At 33.9% G+C, this 22,633-nt stretch overlaps 1 protein-coding gene across 1 annotated transcript in view; it reads left to right on the forward strand.

Annotated features, from left to right (window-relative positions):
- Window positions 1–22,633, forward strand: part of LOC123546331 (uncharacterized) — a 72,802-nt gene that overhangs the window by 18,901 nt on the left and 31,268 nt on the right. Inside the window, exons 7-18 of the mRNA XM_053550676.1 lie at window positions 2,003–2,178; window positions 2,708–2,884; window positions 3,518–3,665; window positions 4,416–4,688; window positions 5,087–5,229; window positions 6,982–7,210; window positions 8,172–8,384; window positions 9,388–9,441; window positions 9,926–9,994; window positions 16,018–16,096; window positions 16,382–16,530; window positions 20,488–20,733. Of these exons, the coding sequence (XP_053406651.1) occupies window positions 2,003–2,178; window positions 2,708–2,884; window positions 3,518–3,665; window positions 4,416–4,688; window positions 5,087–5,229; window positions 6,982–7,210; window positions 8,172–8,384; window positions 9,388–9,441; window positions 9,926–9,994; window positions 16,018–16,096; window positions 16,382–16,530; window positions 20,488–20,733 (1,956 nt within the window). The remainder of the gene's footprint in view (window positions 1–2,002; window positions 2,179–2,707; window positions 2,885–3,517; window positions 3,666–4,415; window positions 4,689–5,086; window positions 5,230–6,981; window positions 7,211–8,171; window positions 8,385–9,387; window positions 9,442–9,925; window positions 9,995–16,017; window positions 16,097–16,381; window positions 16,531–20,487; window positions 20,734–22,633) is intronic.

The following is a 22,633-nucleotide window of genomic DNA, read 5'->3' on the forward strand; positions in this document are numbered from 1 at the left end:
AAAGAATACCAGTAGTGTAGGTGGAAACTAGTGCAAGATCAGCATGCCGGATTCTCGCCGGTAAAAAAGCTCCAATATACGGGGCTCTTATTCGAAAGTTAGAAATTTTAGTTGAAGTGAGGGGGTTGTTCGAACTCAAGACCCTTGGTTTCACAGACAGCATAGCAACCATTGGAGTACTGCTTCCGCTTCTTATATACTATAACAATATTTAACTGTATTAACAAGTTTACCGTCGGAGCACATTATCTATACCAATATAAGGTACAAATTAATTATTTTATCTTGACTTTATTTTCAGTTGTTATATCTAATAGATCATATCACTTTTATGCCTAACGTCAAATTGGTGGAACGCATTTCGTATTGAACGTTTTTAAACCTGTATTGCACTTTAACAGTTCTGTTTATTATCATTTCAAACGAGCAGTATAAACCTATCCATCGCAATTTACAATGCAATCAGAAAAGTTAACCAGTAATTTCCATACGATTATGCATTGTCGTATAATATTTCGGCTTACTTCGGGCTTTAAAGAAAGTTACTTTTTCAAAAGTACCGGAAAATGCCGGAAATTGCCGAACTCGGATACGGAGAATACGTATCAAGGGGAAAAGTCGGATTGTTATTATGGTTCAAATACCTTTAATCTATTACAAACCGTTATTGAAGCGTTCTGTTCTTGAAACAATTATACTTTTATGATGCTCGATTTGAAATTTATTGCAGAGTTATGGAAGGCAGATTCGTAGTACTTATAGAAGATAATAGCATGACGACGGACAAAAAACTGCCAACAGGAAACGCCCAAATCAAAGTCTTAATTACTGATCACATATTTGGTAAGTATGTTAACTCTTTACTATGCAACTGTTCGATATAACCGTGTAAACAGATTTTACAGCGGAAAAAGTTGTGGCCCAATGCAACAGATACAATAACAGTAATACACATTTGCAAAAGGAATCTAGGTTTTGATATAGATAATTTTCTACAACAAGCGTCTAGCCTGATTTAGGTTCAGTTTTAACTTTCAATAGCTGTTAACTGTAAGAATCTCTTTAGTCTACTTGTGACATGTTAGCTGGTTCTCCATGGTACTCTAAGCTTCGGTCATTTTCGTTGTTTTCAAACAAATCGTTTCGCCGATACAGGCTAGAATAAATTGTGGCACTATTTATTTTGGTGATACTTTTGGGAAATATTGTAAATATATCAGGGAGATTTGCTATGAATTATATTTGCTTTCTGTTTATTTTACACGTCTTTAAGGCTGCAGTAACATTATTTCTGGATCAACCCTTGTTTTGTTTGTCATATCTCTCTTGAAAATGAATTGCCTCAAAAAAGATAGCTTTCAATGGCTACTTTAAACACTTCTTCTGAAAGAAAAGACAAACGTTTTTAGGTTTAGACATATCTCGACTTACACAACAGGTATGGTTTTGTTGAAATATACCTAATTGAAATGTATTTGGGACTTTTATGACTTATGTATTGTGGATACCACATTCTAACATGGCTTGATTTGATTGCCAGTAAAACAGAGTAGAATCTTTAGCTCTGTATATTCTACGATAAATAATAATTGATGTGCGGACTGGTAAGAAAATAAAATAACGTCAGTTATGACGTCATATTGCCACATGAGGTCCGGTTCAGTGGTAGTCGGATGAATGAAGTCCAGCACAGATTTTGTAAAAATATTTCGATGAAAATGTTAGAAATGAAAATAATCAGGTCTTCTTGTAGTGTGGTTTCTAATTTACCAAATTGCATCTTTCAGCTGCTAAGATATTTAATAACTCAGACGTTCTATTCCTGCGGATCTAAACTGTGACAAAGACAAGCCAAGCTAAGTTTAGCATTACATATGTATATAGCGTTTGTGTATCGGTCATAAATGTCATGACAACCAAATACGGTTAATATATAATTCTACAACGTCCACTTTTAAAACACATGTGTATTCAAATCTGTCTTTCGTTTTTTCTGTGCTAGGACACTTTGCCGGTAACAACTTTCCGTGTAATAGCGACATGGGTATGACAGATCTAAATATAGAAGATTATGACATTACGTCATCAAGTACCTTGGCGGATCTTCTTGCAACATTTGCACGGCCTTTTCTAGCGGGTTGGTGTGCCGAAATAGATGACACCTCTCCCTTTATAATGGTATATTAGTTTAACATTTCATTTTAGGTGTTTCAAAAATGTAGAATGAGAAATGAGAAATGTTAGTAGCGATGAGACATTAGACAAGTTTAGTTAATAAAAATATAAGCTTATTTTTTTGTAGATCTGATCTGTTCATAAAAGAGAAATTTATATTAAGTTTTATTTGACATAATAGTACATGTGTAACAAGATATTGATGGTATGATCGGGAGGTTGAAACTATGTTTTGACAAAAATGCATATATGCATCCTTCTCCGTGGCTCGTATTCAACACAGATTTTGTCTTTAAATCTCTAAATAAATAAAGTTACCACTTCTTCTTTCTTGGCTTTAAAGTATGAATATCAGACTTGCTTGTTTATGTATACTGGTCCAAAATTGTTTGCGACATTATTTTTTGCTACATTGTGTTTATGTATACGAGTCCGGAATTGTTTGCGACATTGTGTTTATGTATACGGGTCCGAAATTGTTTGCGACATTGTGTTTATGTATACGGGTCCTAAATTGTTTGTGACATTGTAGATACGTTTGCACCCGACAGTTAGATTAGATGGTCTTACAGTTTGGAATTGGGAAGGTACATCGGTAACAGTTGTCAATGGCAGTATTCAGAAACAGTTCTTTAAAATGGGAGCTAGAGCGTTCGAAATTTCCTTTGGTTTGACGGAGGATAATCTTACTGTGTATTCGGGATTCCAGGTAACTGATAACCCGTATAACGTCTAATAATTTTGACATGATAATGGTCTTTATATTAGAATATTGAAATGTTCGACACTTCTTGATTCCGCAACCTAACCTAGCGATGCTGAATTCTGTACCAGTACAAACCTGTTCTCTGCAACTAACTGCCAAATTCGCAACATGAATCAGAGTCGGAGGACGAATGATTTCAGACACAATGTCGTTTATCAAATCGTCAAGATAAACATACGCCCCGCCCGGGGATCAAACTCGCGATTCCGCGACCCGTAGATATACGCTCTTCCTATTGAGCTAAGTGTGCAGTTGAAATTAAGAAGAATGTTGAAAGAAAAATTTTACTTTTGTAAATACTATGCACTTCATTTCAAAATTGCACATGTTCATTTCAAGAATATTTTATTTCAAGGGAAAATAATGCATCGCAAATATGTATGCTAATGGATGGTACAGTACATAATATGTTGTTGTACTTTAATTTCACAGTGTATTCAATATAATTTGAACATTGTGAATATAAAATTGATTTTAATTCAAATGGAAAATTGTGAATGTCATAATAAAAATGAATATATATATATATATATGAAAAACTTTAACATTTAATTTGGATGTTTGTCAATATGAAAGGTTGATTTACTGTATCACGTGGACGAACCTCAACATTTCCGGTTTTACAGACCAGTATATGCGCGAGTTGCAAAAATACATACCCTTGAACCTTTGTATCAAAACATGAGATGTCTTCGCTTCGAATTGCACGGTTGTAGGAAAACAGGTGAGCTTTAATCTAATCATTTTTATAACCTGAATACATACTCAAGAATTTCATGCTGCTGTTATTAAATTTACTTTAAAAAGTAATTTCGTTTACCAGATTAATTCAATAATCTGTTGCCTTGATGAACTGGTCCATGCAAGTTATCTTATTCTACAAGAGAAACGTAGGTCAGATATGGAATCTAAATATTCCATCATTATCTTATTTCTCCCTAAATTCATCATAAAAGGTTAGATCCGTGGTAAAATTTGTAATAATCATTATGTTTGACCCACAGAATGGTGAAACCAACAAGACGCTTAATTCTGTCGCATGCTGTTAATTTAATTGCCCCATTCTGATTCCCTTTGAAAGTTGTTTCTTACCTATCACGTGGAGAAAGACAAAGTCATCCGGGTAAGAGATCACCTAGTGAAAAGATGATCTAACATGACTGCATGAGTAAGGCAGGAGTTTTCCAAACATTCGGGCCTACGTGGATAAAAGATCTCGCTAGTGCTCGGTTTTCCATTCCCCTCGGGTTTTGAAAAACCTGTCTTACACAGTCAGTATTGTAAGAACCTTAAAGTCTCCCGTCAGACGTCTGTTTGAAGAGGAACTTACAACTTACAAATCACTTCCCATGACCAGTATAATATATAATAGGTAGAGTGCAAATACCCAAAGACGGTGCCCAGATTATGATTTCGCATAACATAAATAGCCTGACATATCTCGAAGAATTCAAAATCATATTTCCAATTACAGGCGTAAAGAATTTGCAATGTACAAAGTCAGACTTAGAAACCTTAAATCGATATTCCGGGCTTGTAATGGCAGAGATTCAGTCCACCAATACATTGCAAAATACATCTTTAGAAGACTGTGAGCGTGCATGCTTACACAATAAAGAGTGTACCTCTGTACATGTCAGTTCAAATGGAGATTGTCTTCTGTTTAAGAAGACTGACAACCAGCTATGGCATCTGCAGTCTAAGGATAGTGTTGCTGGACATACTGCTGCTAAAACATGTGAATCAGGTATGGCCTTATTTGTTGATACCGACTTGAATCAAACATTTAATATTGTTATTGTAACCAGTTATACATTGATTCCATACATGTACCACGTTTTATGATTTGGGACAAACATATTCAAACATATGTTTCGCTTCTATTATCATGACAATTTAGGAATAAATGGAAAAAATATTTGTGTTATGAATATTATATTTGCATGGCGGATTATTACATTTATGAATACTTGTTCAGGTTAGATAAATCTGTATTAATGTTTGTTTTAGACTCTTGGAACTAAACCAAATTTTCTTTTTCAGACTACATACAAACACCTAACATTTTTTACAACCCCTCAAACGAAAGGTTTGTACATGGCGACCATACAGTTTCAAGACATAAAATCGTTTCTTATATATCAGTGATAAAGAACGAACGTATAATATCAAGCATTGGCTATCCTTTACACTATGGACACGGAGAAAGCTATAAATGGGTCATTAAGTACGAGGAATACGAATTCATACGATTTGTCATTACAAACGTGTCCTTAAATACGTATGAGGTGTGTATTCACCATTGTTTAGTATTTTGTATGCTAGCAAAGTGTCTTTAATTGTATATATTAAGGTGCATTCACAATGTGTCTTTAAAGAAATTTCCTGGAATTTTCTCAAAAGACAATTTTATACTTTTTTTTGACATATCTCTATTTCTGAATTTACTTTGTAAATTACAACGAGCATTAGGGTATATAATCATTCCCGTTTTATTGTTAAGGATGAGAATCAGGCCTTGAGAAACAAATCTCAAACAACACCAAATCATAGAAAGAAAGAGTTGTTTGACATGAAAATTGAACAGCATATAAAACATGTATATTACTTTACGAAACTAGTGTCAGTATACTGATAAAAACATTGAATTCCGGAAAAGGACTGCCTAAAGGGGCTCCACTTCCTGACAGTTAAACGCCTTTAAAAACTCACCATTTTTAAAGAATAGTTACACATGTTCGTTTTGATGCATTTGCAATAGCGTGCGAGTCATGAAATTTCGCATAACAAGGTGGAACACAGTTTTCAACAATTGTTTATCTTTATTTCTTTACAAATGGTATTCATTTTCAAAGGGCGACAACTTTTTTGGAATACTTTAGGTACAAATGGCATTCATTTTCAAAGGGAGACAACTTTTTCCGATTATTTTAAGTAATCGTCGAGAAAAAGTTGTTTCCCTTTGAAAATGAATGCCATTTGTAAAGAAATAAAGGTAAACAATTGCTGAAAACTGCGTTCCACCTTGTTATGTGAAATTTCACCACTCGCACACTATTGCAAATGCATCAAAACGAACATGTGTAACAGTTCTTTGAAAATGGTGAGTTTTTAAAGGCGTTTGACTGTCCGGAAGTGGGGCCCCTATAGGCAGTCCTTTTCTGGAAGTCAATGTTTATATCAGTATACTGACACTTGTTTTGTAAAGTAATATTTATGTTTTACATGCTGTTCCATTTTCATGTCAAACAAATCTTTCATTCTTTGATTTGGCAATGTTTGATTTTTGTTCCTCAATGCCTTCTTCGTAACCTTAAGAAAGGATAAATGAGTTACCAACATGAGAACAAAATCTGAAGCAAACAAAAAGGTAACCAATTAGATTACTGACAAATCAACTTGAATTTTTACGTCTATAGATATAATATTACATAACCGATACAAATTATTATATAAATTCCAAACTTAACATATTTGTAAAAAACTATTTGCTAAAAAATGCCTCGTAGAATAATACCAAACATATGATAAAAATGCGTATGTTTTGTCATGACTTTTCTTTCAGGACAACTTTTTTTCTATTTTACTGTGTAAGTGGCTTTAATCATACACAACAGAAAGAAAACGTTATATAAGTATGTGTATCCATGTTTTTGCTGATTTTTTTTAGATAAAATACATGAACTTGGATTAAGACTGATTAAAAAAATCTCGACTCTACTCAGAATATTTGAAAATATCAATTTTTCTTTTCCTTTTTTTTCTTATAGGTTTTACTGTAACGTATTATTGCCAAACATAAATAACAATTGCCTAGCATTTTTTACTAAATCATGCATACATCTTGCAAAAAGTAGGAACAACCATATACTGAACTTTCATTGGACGGATTGATTTACTACGAAATGCGTCAGTTGTGATAGAAATTATATAGGGAAGTACTCGTCATTAACAAAGGTTAGACTGCACTGTACTGAATAGCCATTTACACGCAATGTGTGTCAAGTTAGCTAAATTATTAAAATATTTCTGTTTTTAAGCCCGGTGCAGACCAAATGCAATGTGATGATACTATAATATTTGATGAAGAACGTCAAGTGTTCAGCACACATGACTGGAAACGTTTTACAATTGACAGCAGCTATAACGGCAGGATATTTGTCATAGATTCAAGGGTGTACCAGCTGACTCTGACGTTCACAAGCTGTCAGTATTATACAGCAGCAAGTCATCGTGGAAGGGGATTCCGTGCTATTGTCCAGAAACAAGGTTCTTGTTGACAGGAGCGCTATTTTGCTTGCTTTTTTATTTTTAAAGCGACAGAAAATGTCGACATCTCCGGTATAATGATAAAGCTGTACAGACATGACACACTGATTAATATAAGGTCCTGATATACAGCTGGATGGAAATATTGATTTATGGGATGGCATCCTGCACAAAATAGTGCTAGAATCTGTACATTTTTTTTTCTGCAAAACATCATTCAACAATGATTTATAATTGTTTTGAAATATGCAGAACTTGTGCTATCATTGATCTGTATGCAAAAGGAGGAAAATATGGATGAAAGATTTTGTAAAAATAATTCTAAAGAGTTGAATACAATGTAATGTTTTTCGTTTACAGATGTGCCCACATGCTTTACAGTTAACGATTTTAGTCCATTATCAGACAAGCACGTTGAAAACTGCGATATGCTAGTTATGTATCTGACTTCGATGGCATACAATAATATACCTTTCAATGGCTTAACTGAAACATGGAATATTTCTCATAAAACCGGAACCTTACGCTTAGAAATGTTATATTTTGATGTCAAATGCGATGGAGGTAAATTAGATTATCATGTGATTTTATCGTGTCTTTTATTCTGTCTTGTTAAAATTCTGTTTTATTTAAAAACAATGAAATTGTAAACTTATATCACACCAGATAAAAAAGCTGTTACATAATGTTTGATAGCTACAGACACCAAACTATTTTGTTGTGAAATATTGTTTGAAATATTGAAATAATGTCATGAGCGTAACATTTTTAAACATGAAATGAAACGTTAAATTTTCACTGTCAGTAGCTAAATAACTTATAAATTTGGTATTGCAAGATTAGGAAAAATATCTTAAAAAAACGTGTTCGCGGAATTAGTGAATCAAATACTATAATGCAAACATTTTAACCTAATTTATTTTTAAATTATTATTCATCATATTATACCGATTTATTTCAGGCTCAGAGTTTATTTTAGCCGACCGATTCATGGATTCTAGGAAGTACTGCACTTTAAACAGGCCTCCTGGTATCATTTACACCGCATCTGGCTCTGTGGGTGTTACATTTTCTAAAGCAAATGCACTGTCCGTCGAATCATTTCGACTTCTTTACAGAGCAGTGAAAGATGTGTATCCGGAAACAATAACAGTTCGGGCATCTAGTGTTCCAGGTTGGTGTAGTTCTCGATAATTGTTTCTAATTAGGATTCATATGTCAGCGCCACGGCACGGACTTAGTCACATGCTTCAGACTGACCTCTGACTATATAGTAATTCTACCAAAGTTGTCGTACATGGAAGGGCGTAATCCATGTTTATATAATGTTCTGAGTGCACATTCAATAAAAATACAGAAAATGCTCAAGAAATGAATAATTAAACAAACGCAGAATCATCAATTAACCTGCAAAGGCTCAAAACACTCTTAAATAATTCAAAAGTACCGACAATATGAAATTGCATACATTATGTTTATATTATGTTCTGAGTGCGCATGTATGCCGTGTTATTGCTGGAAAAGTAAGGAATGGGGCCCTTAATGCAGGCATTAGAATTAGCATTAATATTAGTTCAAATTAGATATAAATGAATGATGACGAAGTTTTTATGGGGTGATAGGTATATTAGATAAAATTAATAACAAATATACACACATGTTCAATAGCTAGAGTGAACAAAATAAATTGAACTATGACATCTGCAACTTATAACATGAAAATTACAATTTACCAATCTTTAAGTACATCTTATACTCGTTGCTGGGTCGCCTCATTTTCACATAATAGAACTATATATACATGTAATCAGCATAAAGATGACCGCAAACTTCAAGACCATCAATATCTATACTATTGTCAAAAACCTTAGTAGTGGAAGCCATTATTTATACAGATACACAAATTACCAAGAACTGGCCCTAAACAACAATGCATGTCCAATTCAAAGTGCAGTTATACACAACATAATGATTAGCTGGAGTCAAAAATAATCGTTTTATATTACTTTAAACTTTATGAGCCTGAATATATGTAACTTTGCCAAGCTGAGACATGATATATCGCTTAAAACGAAAAGTACGTTTGTCATCTATTTATTGCAATTTGCGGCCTGTATCTCTTATTATTATTATTTGTACTCACGTAGGTAATATTCAGTAATATTTCTCATTCACAGATATCATAGGCAGCATGGAACTGGAAGCACGTTTCACTCAGGATAGCAGCCTAAGTATGAACACTTTCAGGTTACTCCGCATGCTCATACAAACACTTTTAAAACTTCCCGTTATACTGAAAAAAGTATGCAAAAAAAATGTTAGGAAGTAGGCCTGCTTGAAAATGAATTACTATTTAGCATATAATTGTAATGTAAACCCATAGAAAATTCATAATTTTGATAATATTTTTGTTTAAATAAAACAATCTAAGGTGGCTTTTTCAATTTGCTCGCGGACTGCTGTGTGTTTGTTTTTAATATCCGAATCCAGATTATATTATAAGATATTTGGATAAAAGACATCAAGTCATACACATCTAATATGTGTTACAGGAACAGACTGAAAATACTTAAACCCTGACCGGGAATCGAACCCGGAACCTCCTACTGCTAAGGTAGACACTTATCCACGTCACTGTAAAAGCTAGCCCAATAGCAAGGAAGCACATGTGCACCTTTATACTCTACCCTGCTACATACACTACCTAAATTTTAGAATTCGTCCTCGAATTCCAGGAGTTTGAACTTCTGTTGGACGTTTCAAGTTGTCCATTCATATTCACTTGTAAGTGATTTACCTTGGACGCAAAATGTAACAGACTGAAAATAGTTTAAGCCCTGGCCGTGAATCGAACATGGAACCCCTCTTACACCTGCACTCTACAAAGTCGCTTTAAAAGCTAGCTTAATAGTAAATATTTACACTCAACTCTACTACATATATATCGCTTTCGTAAATGTATAATAGATTTAAGATATATAAATATATGATATTTATCTATTTAGATAGCATACTCCTTCAATATGAACATGGGCGAATCATGTGTAAGTACAAACAAGATATGTATTTTACATATTAAGATCAAACACAAAATTCAAAGAGGTTCATTTCAGCAACTGTGCTCAGTACTCGTATCAATGTGATTATACTGTATATGTTTATTTCACTGTTTTTGCTCCATCATGTAATTTTCAGTAGGACATTTACGTGTATTTCATGAGTGAATGAGAGGTAAATGTTAAAGAACTTCATCGCGGTAATTTTTTATACCTTGAACGTATTTCGGTTTGCAAAGCCTCGGTGTTTTATTCATTACCTGTGCGCATATAAACAACCTAAGATGTCCGGTGTCTAGTTCTACGAATTAAAAAACACAACATGTTTTCAAACTACGTTCAGTATTCAAGTTACAGACTTAGTTTAAGGTAAAATTGTGCGGTACTGCATTAAGCCATATTACCGGTACTGTAATACATCTATGACATTCTCTCATGGGTAGGTTGCTTAAATTTAAAGTATCATAAAAAGGAAATATTATTTGCAAATAAGGTATGAGTATTATAGATAGACAGTTTTTGAGCAAGTATTATTGTTTCTAAAAACCGGCGAAGCTATTCTGTCTTATTATAGAAATGTAAGACCTGTTGGAGCTAAGAAACTCGGAGGAGCGCCTTAAGGTCATAATGGCCGTCTTGTTTATATATTAAAGTATGACTTTAGAGAGAGTGTTGTTATATGAAACTTCATTTCCTCTAATTTATGGAAGAAGTAGAATAAATGATTATTTCTTTTTAATTATTGTTTTGAAGGCACTGTTACTTTTATATTCAACCATGATTGCTTCATTTTGGAAAAGCTTTGATTTATAACTGTACTTTTGTTCTATTTCAGCATTTAAAGATTCGATCAACGTACCACGTTTTTTGCATAAAGGTATGACTCGTTTGCTTCCATAGTTACAATTATTAGATTTCTTAAATTACTTTTTAATGAGAGTAACATAAACAGATGAAAACACTCTACTTTTATATCAATTAAAGTGTGAGCAGGAACATTATTACAATGCCCTTGTTGTATTTCCTGCCTTTAACCCTTTCGCATGCAATGAACTGTTACAAGATTCATCACAGTCTGTCACTTAAGTAAACATGTATTACTTTATGTCAGCTCCATTCAGTCATTTAATAACGTTTAACAAACGGTGAAAGGAAATTAAAAAAGAAACAGTAATATTTGAGTTGAATATTTACAGAAGGTATACGAATTGCTATGGTACTAGACTGTCTAAACAAATATTGACTGATATATATATTTTTTATTTGCAGCATGTTCAAGACATTTCAATAAATGTTATATGATCTACTCGCATTTCAACACGTGGGATATTGCTGGAGATGAGTGCTGGATCAGGCATCAAAGACTAGTAGTTATTCGATCTTTTGAAGAGTTAAAACTTGTGAAATATCTATTAAGGACTTTGAAAATGATAGAACAATACCCGCAAATGTTTGAAACTTCTTTTGTACACAACAGGACTATATTTTATTACGCATACATAGGTGAGTACTAACAAAGATAGTCTTAAGAAAGGTTTAGTTGATGAGCTCACAAAGCTTTCTTGGCAGGCTCATATTCCGTCGTCTGCTTATACGTAAAGGAGAAAAGCCGAAAACTGCCTAGAATATGCACAACATGGACAGTTTTCGGCATTTCTCTGCCTAAAACACGGTCCCCATGAAAAGGCAAGATTTGTATGATATAATAAAATGATGGAGCTTTTATCCTCTGTAAGACAAAGACAATTTAATTACATATATCTCTATACAAAACCAAATTATCTGGTTGATATTAGATGATATAGCATAAAACGAGCTGTAATAAAAACTATTTTAACAAAGATGGTATAGTATGAAAGCAATTATCACAAGAGTAAAAATATCTCGTTTCTTATATTTCACTTTTCTGAAATACCATTTTACCATTTGAAAATAGTAAAAATTAACTTGGCTTAATCTTATGTATTATTTGTCCGTGCCGGGTTTGCTGTCTTTAATACAATAATTGGTCCTGGTGAAGACATTATTGCACAAAAGAAGCACAATAGTTCTTTATAAAATGTAAGTTTATTCATTTCAAGCATTATTCTGCATATTTAGTTTTGATTATTTAGAGCTAGTTTTGTCACCTTCTCGCAACGTTTGGCGCCGGCTTCCGCGTCTCAATTTACTTAGAAGCTACTAAACCGAATGCTTTCAATTTCCACTCTTGTTTTGGCATCATAATCTTAATGTTAGAATCCAACTACAAATGTAACATAAATTTCAAGACAACAACTTGTGTTTAAAATTTCTGACATAAACATCGGAAAATTCAGTGGTATTCAACATGTTTAACGAAAAATTAAAATGTTTTCGTACTATTGGATGTTCTACGAGCACGAGCGCGAAATATTAACCACATTTACATCTACACCTTTAAAGGACACATCTAAAACCTGATTTAAATTTGCGCTTCAAAACTATGCATAGACTTGTATGCGACTGAACTATTATTAAACAGCTGCTAATTATTTTGTGTTTGGACTCACCAAATCCAAGTGCACGTACTGAAGCCTCAACCTCAAAACCAATTGTAAAATTAACTTATAAAAGCGTTCGATAGTAACAACTCTTTAATATATAAACTATCACTTTCTTTATTCCCCCAACATATTTGTATGGGTTTTTTTTGGGGAGGGGGGGGGGGGAGCATATGGCGTAGCGCAGTTATGGCGCTTTGACAGTTTTGCTATGAAGACTATAGAGAAAAATCTTGTATATTCATCTCTGAAAACACTATTGAATAGATATATTAAAAGTTTCGCAGTTGAAGGACCTTCATGTGAAGATTTCCATCAATAAAAACTTTACTTTCTCTGTGCTATTTTTTCTAGAGCTATGGCCCTTTTGTAATTTGCTATTTAGAGGATGGCACAGTATGTGGGGGCATCCTATTGGATATTTACAGTAATAAAATCGTATGTATTGAGCGATGTCGGTACAAAGACTTGGCATGGATATGCCCTTTTCCACAGTGTTTTGTTTTTCAACGGATCAAGGGACCGCCGAAAATATGAAAAGAAAAATCTTAAAACGATATCTCGTCATAAACACCTCGTTCATTTTAAATGTCTTTGGGATGAAACTATGCCAACGGAAAATACTGGCCCATTTTTAATATTCACACAAATGATCAATTGTGACCTTCTTCTAATATTGTTGAATTATTCAGATTATTTACTAATCTGATTTTCAAATAATTTCAGATTTAAATTCATTTCCTTAAAATGTTCCCTGGACAAATCGCTGCTAAATGTGTTCAAAGTATTCGTCAAATCATGGCTATTATGTTGTTAGGTCCCTTTTCCCTGATCATGCATTACTTTCCATGTTTGTTACGTTTCAAAGATCCTCTCGTCTGAAATTGATTATGAGAGTTTAAAATAGTTTCCTACGAATTATCAAGTGGTCTTCCAGTTCAAAATCAGATGAAATTTAGGTAATTCCTCTAAATACGTAAACAATATTATTATTATTTACAAAATTTCTATAGCGCTATTTTCATCTTTACAAAACGTTCAAAAGCCCTGTTCACAGAATGATATGGACACACAATACAACACAAAAATTATATCAACATTAAAAGGTAGTGTTTAAGAAATAATATATCTCATCCAGTGATTTGTCGTTGAATAAATCACTGCTTGGAGTTCAGATGCGAAGGAATTATATCACGAGGGCGTAGCCCGAGTGATATAATAATACGCATCTGAACGACAAGCAGTGATTTATTCAAGAGCAAATCACTAAATGAGATATATTATTCCGATTCTAACACGTTATAAAGGATTTTAAAGTACATCCTTGATGACATGCATTAAATATTTGCCCGTTTTCAATCGGTTTCTTTTCCAGCGCGCCGCTATGCCGCTTGACGCCGTGACGTAATAAATGTGACGTCAGAACAGTGATTTGTTGTATGATAATTCATTGCTTTCTTCCTTCTTTGTTTAATAGGAAAATGAATCGGATCGTGTTAGAATTAACAATAGCACTGGCACCAGATCAGAAAGAAAATGCCTCCGTACGTGTTATACCCTACCCCTAGGTATTCTATAAGAACCTTGGTCATGAACGGGAAAATATACTAACCCATTTCAATCGCGTATTTCATACCTAAAACACGCAGTTTAGTAAATGTGTACTATTGATATTAAACAAGCGGTAATTTATCTTCCGTTGTGTACCGGTCACATTTCTTCAGTACTTCTTATTTTAGAAAAACAACGTGTAGTTTACAGTTTTTTCAAAGGTACACAAAAAACTTGCTTGAACTTCCCTGGTGAAGTTCCGGTCTAGATTACAGACACACTCTGATTGGCTGATGTGAAAATGTATGTCAGTCGTCATTTTACTACACGTGTACGCTATAATGTTTATATGCAACATAAATGTGCAAAATGAATTAAATAAACAGAATAGATGTATACCAATGTACGATTTCAAATTCAAAATCATATACAAGATGAATTTCATTCATCATTTCGAGTCTTATCGTAAAACTGTGAATATATTGCATTCTGTTTTTGTTTGTTTACAATTCGCTTTAACATGTGCACACTGCCGTAACCTCTAGACCGGATGTTCATTAGGGGAGTTCACGCAAGTTTTTTCTGTATCGTTGACTAAAGCATAAAATATATGGAGCATCTCTGCAATATGGTATATTGAGACAATGTGACTGGTGCACGATGGAAGATAAATTATCGCTTGTTTAATATCGATAGTACACATTTACTGAACTGCGTGTTTTAGTTATGAAATACGCGATTGAAATGGGTTAGTATATTTTCCCGTTCATGACCATGGTTCTTATAGAATACCTAGGGGTAGGGTATAACACGTACGGGGGCATTTTCTTTCTGATCTGGTGCCAGTGAACAATAGTGTTAAATTATTGTCTTACAAAAAAAAGTTAAACCGACAAATTGATGTCCTTATCAAAACAACTCAAACACTTGGGTAATAAACATACGAAAAATGGATCATCTGAAATAAATATTTGAAATTTTATAGATCAAATATGTCAGAATAAAGATCTCTTGGTAGCACAAAAAGCAACCAGGCAACATAATATAAGATAAATTCCATTGAGTCTGTAAAGAGCTAATGAAATGACCAACATTCCTTACGCCTCCCCCACCCCCTCCCTAGCACCGGTTTAAGCGGAATTCTTCTATAGTACAGTTGTATGTCACCATGATATCAAAGGACCAGAAAATATAACAACTACGGGAATACTTTTTTTACAGCCACCAGCGGTATTTAAATAAATTTAAGTTTAAAGTAAACTTCAAAAATTGTGTCCACATAGTAAATAACTATCTAATGGCCTTTTACAGTAGTGGCAGATATATACTGATTTATGTCATGGATAGGGCTTGCTTTTCCTACAAACGTAAAGTGAAAACTTCAAATATCGTCTCCTCTGAAGCCAGTCATCAGATTTTGAAATAAATTATGAAGATTTGTTTTCAATACAGCTCGACCCAAGGCTCATCACAGATTAATTTTCCAGTTGATATTGTGTGAGTTTCTTTGCGTTCTTAGATTTATTCAAAACGGACGAAATTATCTATTCTTTGACATATTTTATGAACGTTACTCTTTTATTTGCAATAAAAATTATAGAACCTTCAATGAATTGGCTATTGAACTTTTCCCCATGTAGATGTACGAGTTAAAGGCTAGTATGTTTGTCTTGTTTAGGTCTCCGAAGATATAGGGACAATAAAGGAAAAGTGTATGAAATGTGGGAAAATAAAACTCCAGTGACGTTTTCAGCATGGTAAGTTGGTGATAAGACTCAGCTGAATTATTCTTTTCCTAAACGTTTTTGGTGGATGCTATCAAACATGAATATGATAATCCTACATAATAAACGTGTTAAGATTGAAATTACATATTTCAAACAATGATATGACAAATAAATGTGTAGGATATATTATTTTCTAAAATCACTCTCGAAATTAAAAGGTAATTTGTATACTGCTAGTCAAGAACCACAGGACAATTTGTATTTTATATGGTTGAATGAGAAAACTTTATCTAGCATAAATCTCTTATACTTTAGGAAAAAGGGAGAGCCATTAAATGGTGACTGTACCAGGATGGGTTTCCATTTAGGAAGTGAAGACATGACCTGGGAGGCAACGGAATGTTCAAAGTTATCAAAAGCATTTTATTTCGTATGTGAACATGATATTGGAAATCGATCAATAGGTATTTAAACCTCTAATAGAGATGTACACAAAAGAATATTACATAAAAGTCACTGGTTGAATAGTCAATGTTTGGCAAAAGCACGGATATGCAGTGTTTAATAAAAAGAAATCAGCATATAAATGCCGTCTAAAATTTCCAAAATCATGCAACGGTATTATTATTTTTTTTTGTTGGATTTAACGTCGCACCGACACATGATAGGTCATATGGCGACTTTCCAGCTTTAACGGTGGAGGAAGACCCCAGGTGCCACTCCGTGCATTATTTCATCACGAGCGGGCAACTGGGTAGAACCACCGACCTTCTGTAAGCCAGCTGGATGGCTTCCTCACATGAAGAATTTAACGCCCCGAGTGAGGCTCAAACCTCATCGATGAAGGGCTAGTGATTTGAAGTCAGCGACCTTAACCACTCGGCCATGGAGGCCCCTGCAACGGTATTAAGAAAAGGCACAGTTCTTAATTGAGTACACTTTCAAAACCATTCGATTAAAATATAGCAATAGCGAACTTTTTTTTACTGTGATACTTCAACGTAACAAAAACTCGGAAAGCTTTTGCTGTACCTCAAGGCGAATATAGACACCGTTATTATGATTTAGAGCAATTTCATATCTGTCAAATTGCTAATACACATGTTATTCATATAGTAAACAAACAAAATGGCCGCAATTTTATGGCTTTTGCTATTATTTTGAGGAAATGACACCCCCTCCCCCACTTTGTCCTAGTCCATTTTCATAAAAAGATGTGTTCACTATTGACTCATTAACTACAAAGAGCTCGACTATAAGAAACTCCATAGACTGTACATGCCTTTCCGGTGATAATACTGATAGATTGATATCGATGTCATACTTCTTCAAACTTTACTGCTTTAGTGCCTATACATTTTTTCCTAAGAAAATGCAGTTCGCAACTGAGAACAAGTATCTAAACACAACACAATTAAATGGCACTTCATTGGTTATAATCCTCATTTTTATATCTTCATCTTAGAGCATAAGTTAGTATCTCAGCAAGTACATGCCATATCTGAATATATCTTCCAATATTATGTTGAATACAGTTTATTTTCATGTACTTCTCGATATTTTTACTACTGTTAGAGGAGGTTCCAATCAGTGAAAGATATTCTGCTTTATTTTAAGATATTAAAGATCGCGTGCACGTAATCGATTACAAAGGAACACAAAACACTACTGTCAAGGGTTTGACATGTCAGCGATGGGACCAACAATACCCACATCAGCATATATTTTCTAGAGATTCTTTCTTCCCTGACAATACTGTAGCCGACGCCGCCAATTACTGTCGGGCACCACGTGGTCCTCGCCTATATTGCTATACAACCGACCCGTATGTAAAGACAGATTTTTGCTATGCAAATGGTAATTAAGAGTTGATTCTAACGTTAATGGATTTTTTTACCAAATAGAGAATGTTTCTTTGTCTACTATGTTAGAAGTAGCAAAACATATGTTGATTAACATGTACTATGACTATGCCCCGGAATGGTCGTTAAGTATGAAAACCCAAACAAATTTCATGTAACGTAAACTGTCATCTATAGATTTCACAGCAGACAGGCATGCCTCCATGGGGATTTTGTTAATATTTTTTCTTTTTGCTATATATTGATGTAATTTATACATCATTATCATGCTAGTTCGAATTGAATTTATATCATACGTCCGACAGTACAAAACCTAAATAAATTAAGATATGTTCAATCTGCAAAAATCCCTGTTACCCTCGGAGGATGGATTAACAGTTCGAGGTTGAGAGTAGATTACATCTTGCTAATTCGTTTCATTTCCTATTTTATATTAAACAATTACATCAAAAGTACTTTAAAATTTTACCATGATAGGTAAATCGTATATAGTCTACTGATTCAACATGTCCGCTTAACAAAGAAAAATCTAAAAATATTTAGATGTAACGCTTATTCAGCTAAAAAGTTATCATATGACCAATATTTAGGTTGGTGTTAATCAAAGACAGTGTTTTGTGAGTTCATAAGGTCAAAATTGTAAACGAAAATATTTTTACAATGTATAATGATTCAATAGTACCTGTATTTGTCGTAACCGTAAAGGTATACGAAAAAAGTGAACAATTATAACATAGAGTTTATGTAATTTTGCATGTATTAATCAAAGCCTTGAAATGTCTGATGGTTGCGGGTTTGGGTAGATTTATTTTCTGTTTAAATGCGTCTGTGAATATACATGAATGAGAAACAAATACAAATTTAATGTGCCTCATATCTAAGATAAACTCTGCCTGACCTACTTGTGATGTAACCATGGGCTGGAATACTTTATCATTGATAGATCTTATATAATCTAAATGATCAGTGTGAGTGGATACAGGTTGAATAAGAACGGCTTGTTCATTGATAATTCATCCGCATTGTTCATAAATGGGACTATTTTGTGTAGCACATGAACATCCTTTGGATGTGATTCGGAATAAAATAAAGATGCTATATGACTGTCAGAAATACACTTATAACTTTGGTAGCGGGATAAACCCGCAACCAAAAATAGGTTTTAAAGGCTACTCTGGTATTTTTTAATCACTAGATCCATATCTTATTTTATCTGGTAAAATCAAGGAACAGGAAGAGGTTTAGTAGCGGCTTTATGACTGTATGTGAAGTAGCGAAAACATATGAGAAGTCGTCAAGTAAAGCATTTACTATCAAATTATAATTGTTTTGCATTGTACATTGTACAAATAAGTAACCGGTGTTATGTGATCATAACGCGATATGTGATAAACATGCAGTTAAGTTAATGCAAGTTTGTTAACATAGAACAAATTGTGACCAAATCAGCGGTGGTACTTTAGTTTTCTTACGTGATTTGGACCAAATCTAATAATTTATTTTAATTGTTATATTTTGTTTAGCAATTGATTTTAGCGGAAATTCTGATTGATTTCATAACTTTGGCAATATAGAACTGCAAGAAGAAAGATCACCTGTAACATATTCCGGGCATCTTGACGTCACGTCGATCGGCCAAAAATGCTCAAAATGGGAGCAAGGTGTGTCGTTCTTCAATGGAACGTTAACAGAGGCATCTAACTACTGCCGTGTTATTTACCCTGTAAATTTTAATGACGAAACTTCGAGTTATTTGTTATGCGAGTTGGATAACAATGGAAGGAATATTTATGCAACTTGTGCATTTAAAGGTATATTTCTCAAGTATTTCCCTGTACCAACGTGGTAAATAACTAGCTATTATGATATGTTGATTACAATGGAAACGAAGCTTATATTATTTTAGCTAAGAAGATATTCCACAATTGTGTTCCTACAAGAACGTGACAAATTACTTATTATTGTACATTGATAAAAAGTGGACATTACATGAGTGTCTTTTCATATAGAATTTATTAAACGAGTTGAATAAAATAATAAAATGCAATGTTTTGTCGAGCATTTTATCAGTTTTATTCAACGTGTTTAATAAATTCAATGTGGAAGTCACAATTGTTATATTCGTTTTATCACATATTAGCTTTTTCAGCCGAAACATAAAAAAATCTACTTTCTTTACCTATTATAAACAAGTCAATTCGACCAACGTCTCCTTTACTTTAAACGACGTCAAGGTCAAAGCTTAGCTAGTGTATTATTAAATCTATGTAACGGCTTTACTTCACTCCCGCTACGTGAAGCATTTGATAAGGAACACTTAGAATGACATAGATACAAAGGTTATGTTACTAAAGCGTTAATGTAAATGAAAAGAAACAATCACTTTTTAAAGTATTCCTTAACGCAATTATTTTAAGCAGCCTTTGGTTCTAACTTACTGACAAATATGATTTCCGTCTACATTACAAATTATGTTGCTTAGACAACTGTATCAATGTCTTACTGAAAGAAAATGGTTTTAGATAATGTTGTTCAGTAACATGATGTTTACGTTTGCAGACACTGAATCTGATAGATGTTTCGAGACACATTACACGTATTCTGGGGTTCAGAATTCAACTGTGTCTGGAACGGTTTGTATAAGATGGGAAATGCATTTTTCTCAGAACAACTTTGATCAATTTGCTTTTCCGGACAAGGATTTGGTCGAAGCAGGAAATCATTGCCGTGATCCAACATCCTCGGGTTTTCAATGGTGTTACACAACATATCCGGGAAAATCGTGGGAAATCTGTAAGGCCGACTGTAAGTAATTTCTTGCGTTCATTTTTATTACATACAAGTGCATTTTTTCCTGCTTCGTAATATAACGTGTTCGTTCATATGAGCCCATTCGATAAAATTCTATAATTGAATCGCCACCAAAACGGAAAAGAAAAATCATTGTTGTAAACTTCAAAGGGCGTCTGTTCATAAAGAAACATAAGAGTAGAAGTAAAACTAGTAAAAAACTAAAACGTTACTTTATCAAAGACATACGAGGGGTTTTCGGAAAAGATCTTGACTTCTTGCTCCTTCTCAAAAAACATTCAATATTTTTCAAGATTTTATTTTACTCTTTTACAAAGCATTCCCCATCTACGTCAAACAACTTTTGTCATTTTTGTAGGAGCTTTCATATTCATTCTGCAAACCATGCAGTAGACCTAAAAGTACTGATTTACAGGTGACATCAAAGCCGCCCTAGCTTCATATATGTTTGTAGTGAGCCTTTCTCCAGTTCTGGAAACAAGTAAAAGTCACAAAGGGCAAGGTTTAGGCTGGACGGAGGATAGGACAATAATTGTTACTTGAAGGAATTTATAGGTTTTACTAAAGACAAAGCAGTATGAGAGAGGTCAATGTCATGCTAAAGAAGGACATTGTCTGGGTTAGCTTGAGACGAGTTTTTCATTAAAGTTGTTCAAAATTACTTCTGAATGAATGCCAACCAGCATACTCTTACCAGCAGAGGGAGATAGTTTAAAGGTCTTGGGAGGTGGGGAACCAGCTCATTTCCACTGCTTTCACTGAGCTTTTGTTACAGGTTCAGCATAACAGACCGACATTTCATCCATAGTGACAATATAGTTCAGAAATGAATTTCAATCATGGTTAAATGCACCAAATGCTAAGGACCTTGGATGCCTTTTTGTCTTCTGTCAGCTGTGTCAGCACCTACCTAGCACTACACTTGCTCATACCTAATTTTGCGTGTAAAATCTGATGTGCCGACGCTTTACCGATCCTAAGCTGATCAGTTACCTCCTGCAATGCCACTCGATCTTGCTTATGTATAATATATGCAAATAGCTGCACATGAAAGAGCATTAAAAGTCCAGATATTTTCCGACCGTCTCTCGTATATCAAACAGGTTTACCAGGAAACCTTACTTTTAATGCATTTTTTTACTAAGTCAAGAGCCAGCCATAATTCTAGTCTTGCAAAGTAAAATCCATAACAAAACATGAGATGCGCAACTTCACATGCTGAATAATATTCCTATATAGTTTAATGACTCAAGGGTCACCTTTACGATCATTAACACAAAGCTTCTCTCTACAATGAATATATACATCTTGCTCTTCACAGTTAAAGGAGACATTTTTATGAAGTTCATGTTCCGGTTTTGTGATTTACAGCATAATTATGGCCCTTGATAACTCATATTTTAACTTGTTCGGGCAACTGCTCCGATACAATCAGGAGGAATATAAAAGTGATCAGTGCCAAGCCTAATTGCGCATATCATGTGCGTGTAGAGTTATGGTCCTTAATTCGTTATTTTTTATGTTTTAGCCACTTCGTTTATATGGGATTTCCACCAAAGCATGCATCTGTGCCAAGTTTTATTATGTATATTATCGGCAAGTTCTGGTTTAGTGATTTTCAGCCGAGTCATGGACCTTGATTTGTCACATATTGCAATGTTTACATTAAATGCTTAGGATGAATATCATCAAATCTCATGAGTAATAGCATAGATGTGCATATTATCGTCATGTTCTGGTTTAATGATTTTCAGCGGAGTTATGACCCTTGATTTTTCAAATGCTTTGATCTGTGCTACTTGTCCTTTACCACTGGTTGGAATTCAATCAAAATTCACAGGGGTTATGTCGTTGAAATATTAAAGTTTAGTAATTTTTCCATGGAGTCTTTGTA

This window comes from Mercenaria mercenaria, chromosome 9, assembly GCF_021730395.1.
Source record: "Mercenaria mercenaria strain notata chromosome 9, MADL_Memer_1, whole genome shotgun sequence".
NCBI classification, from domain to species: Eukaryota; Metazoa; Mollusca; class Bivalvia; order Venerida; family Veneridae; genus Mercenaria; species Mercenaria mercenaria.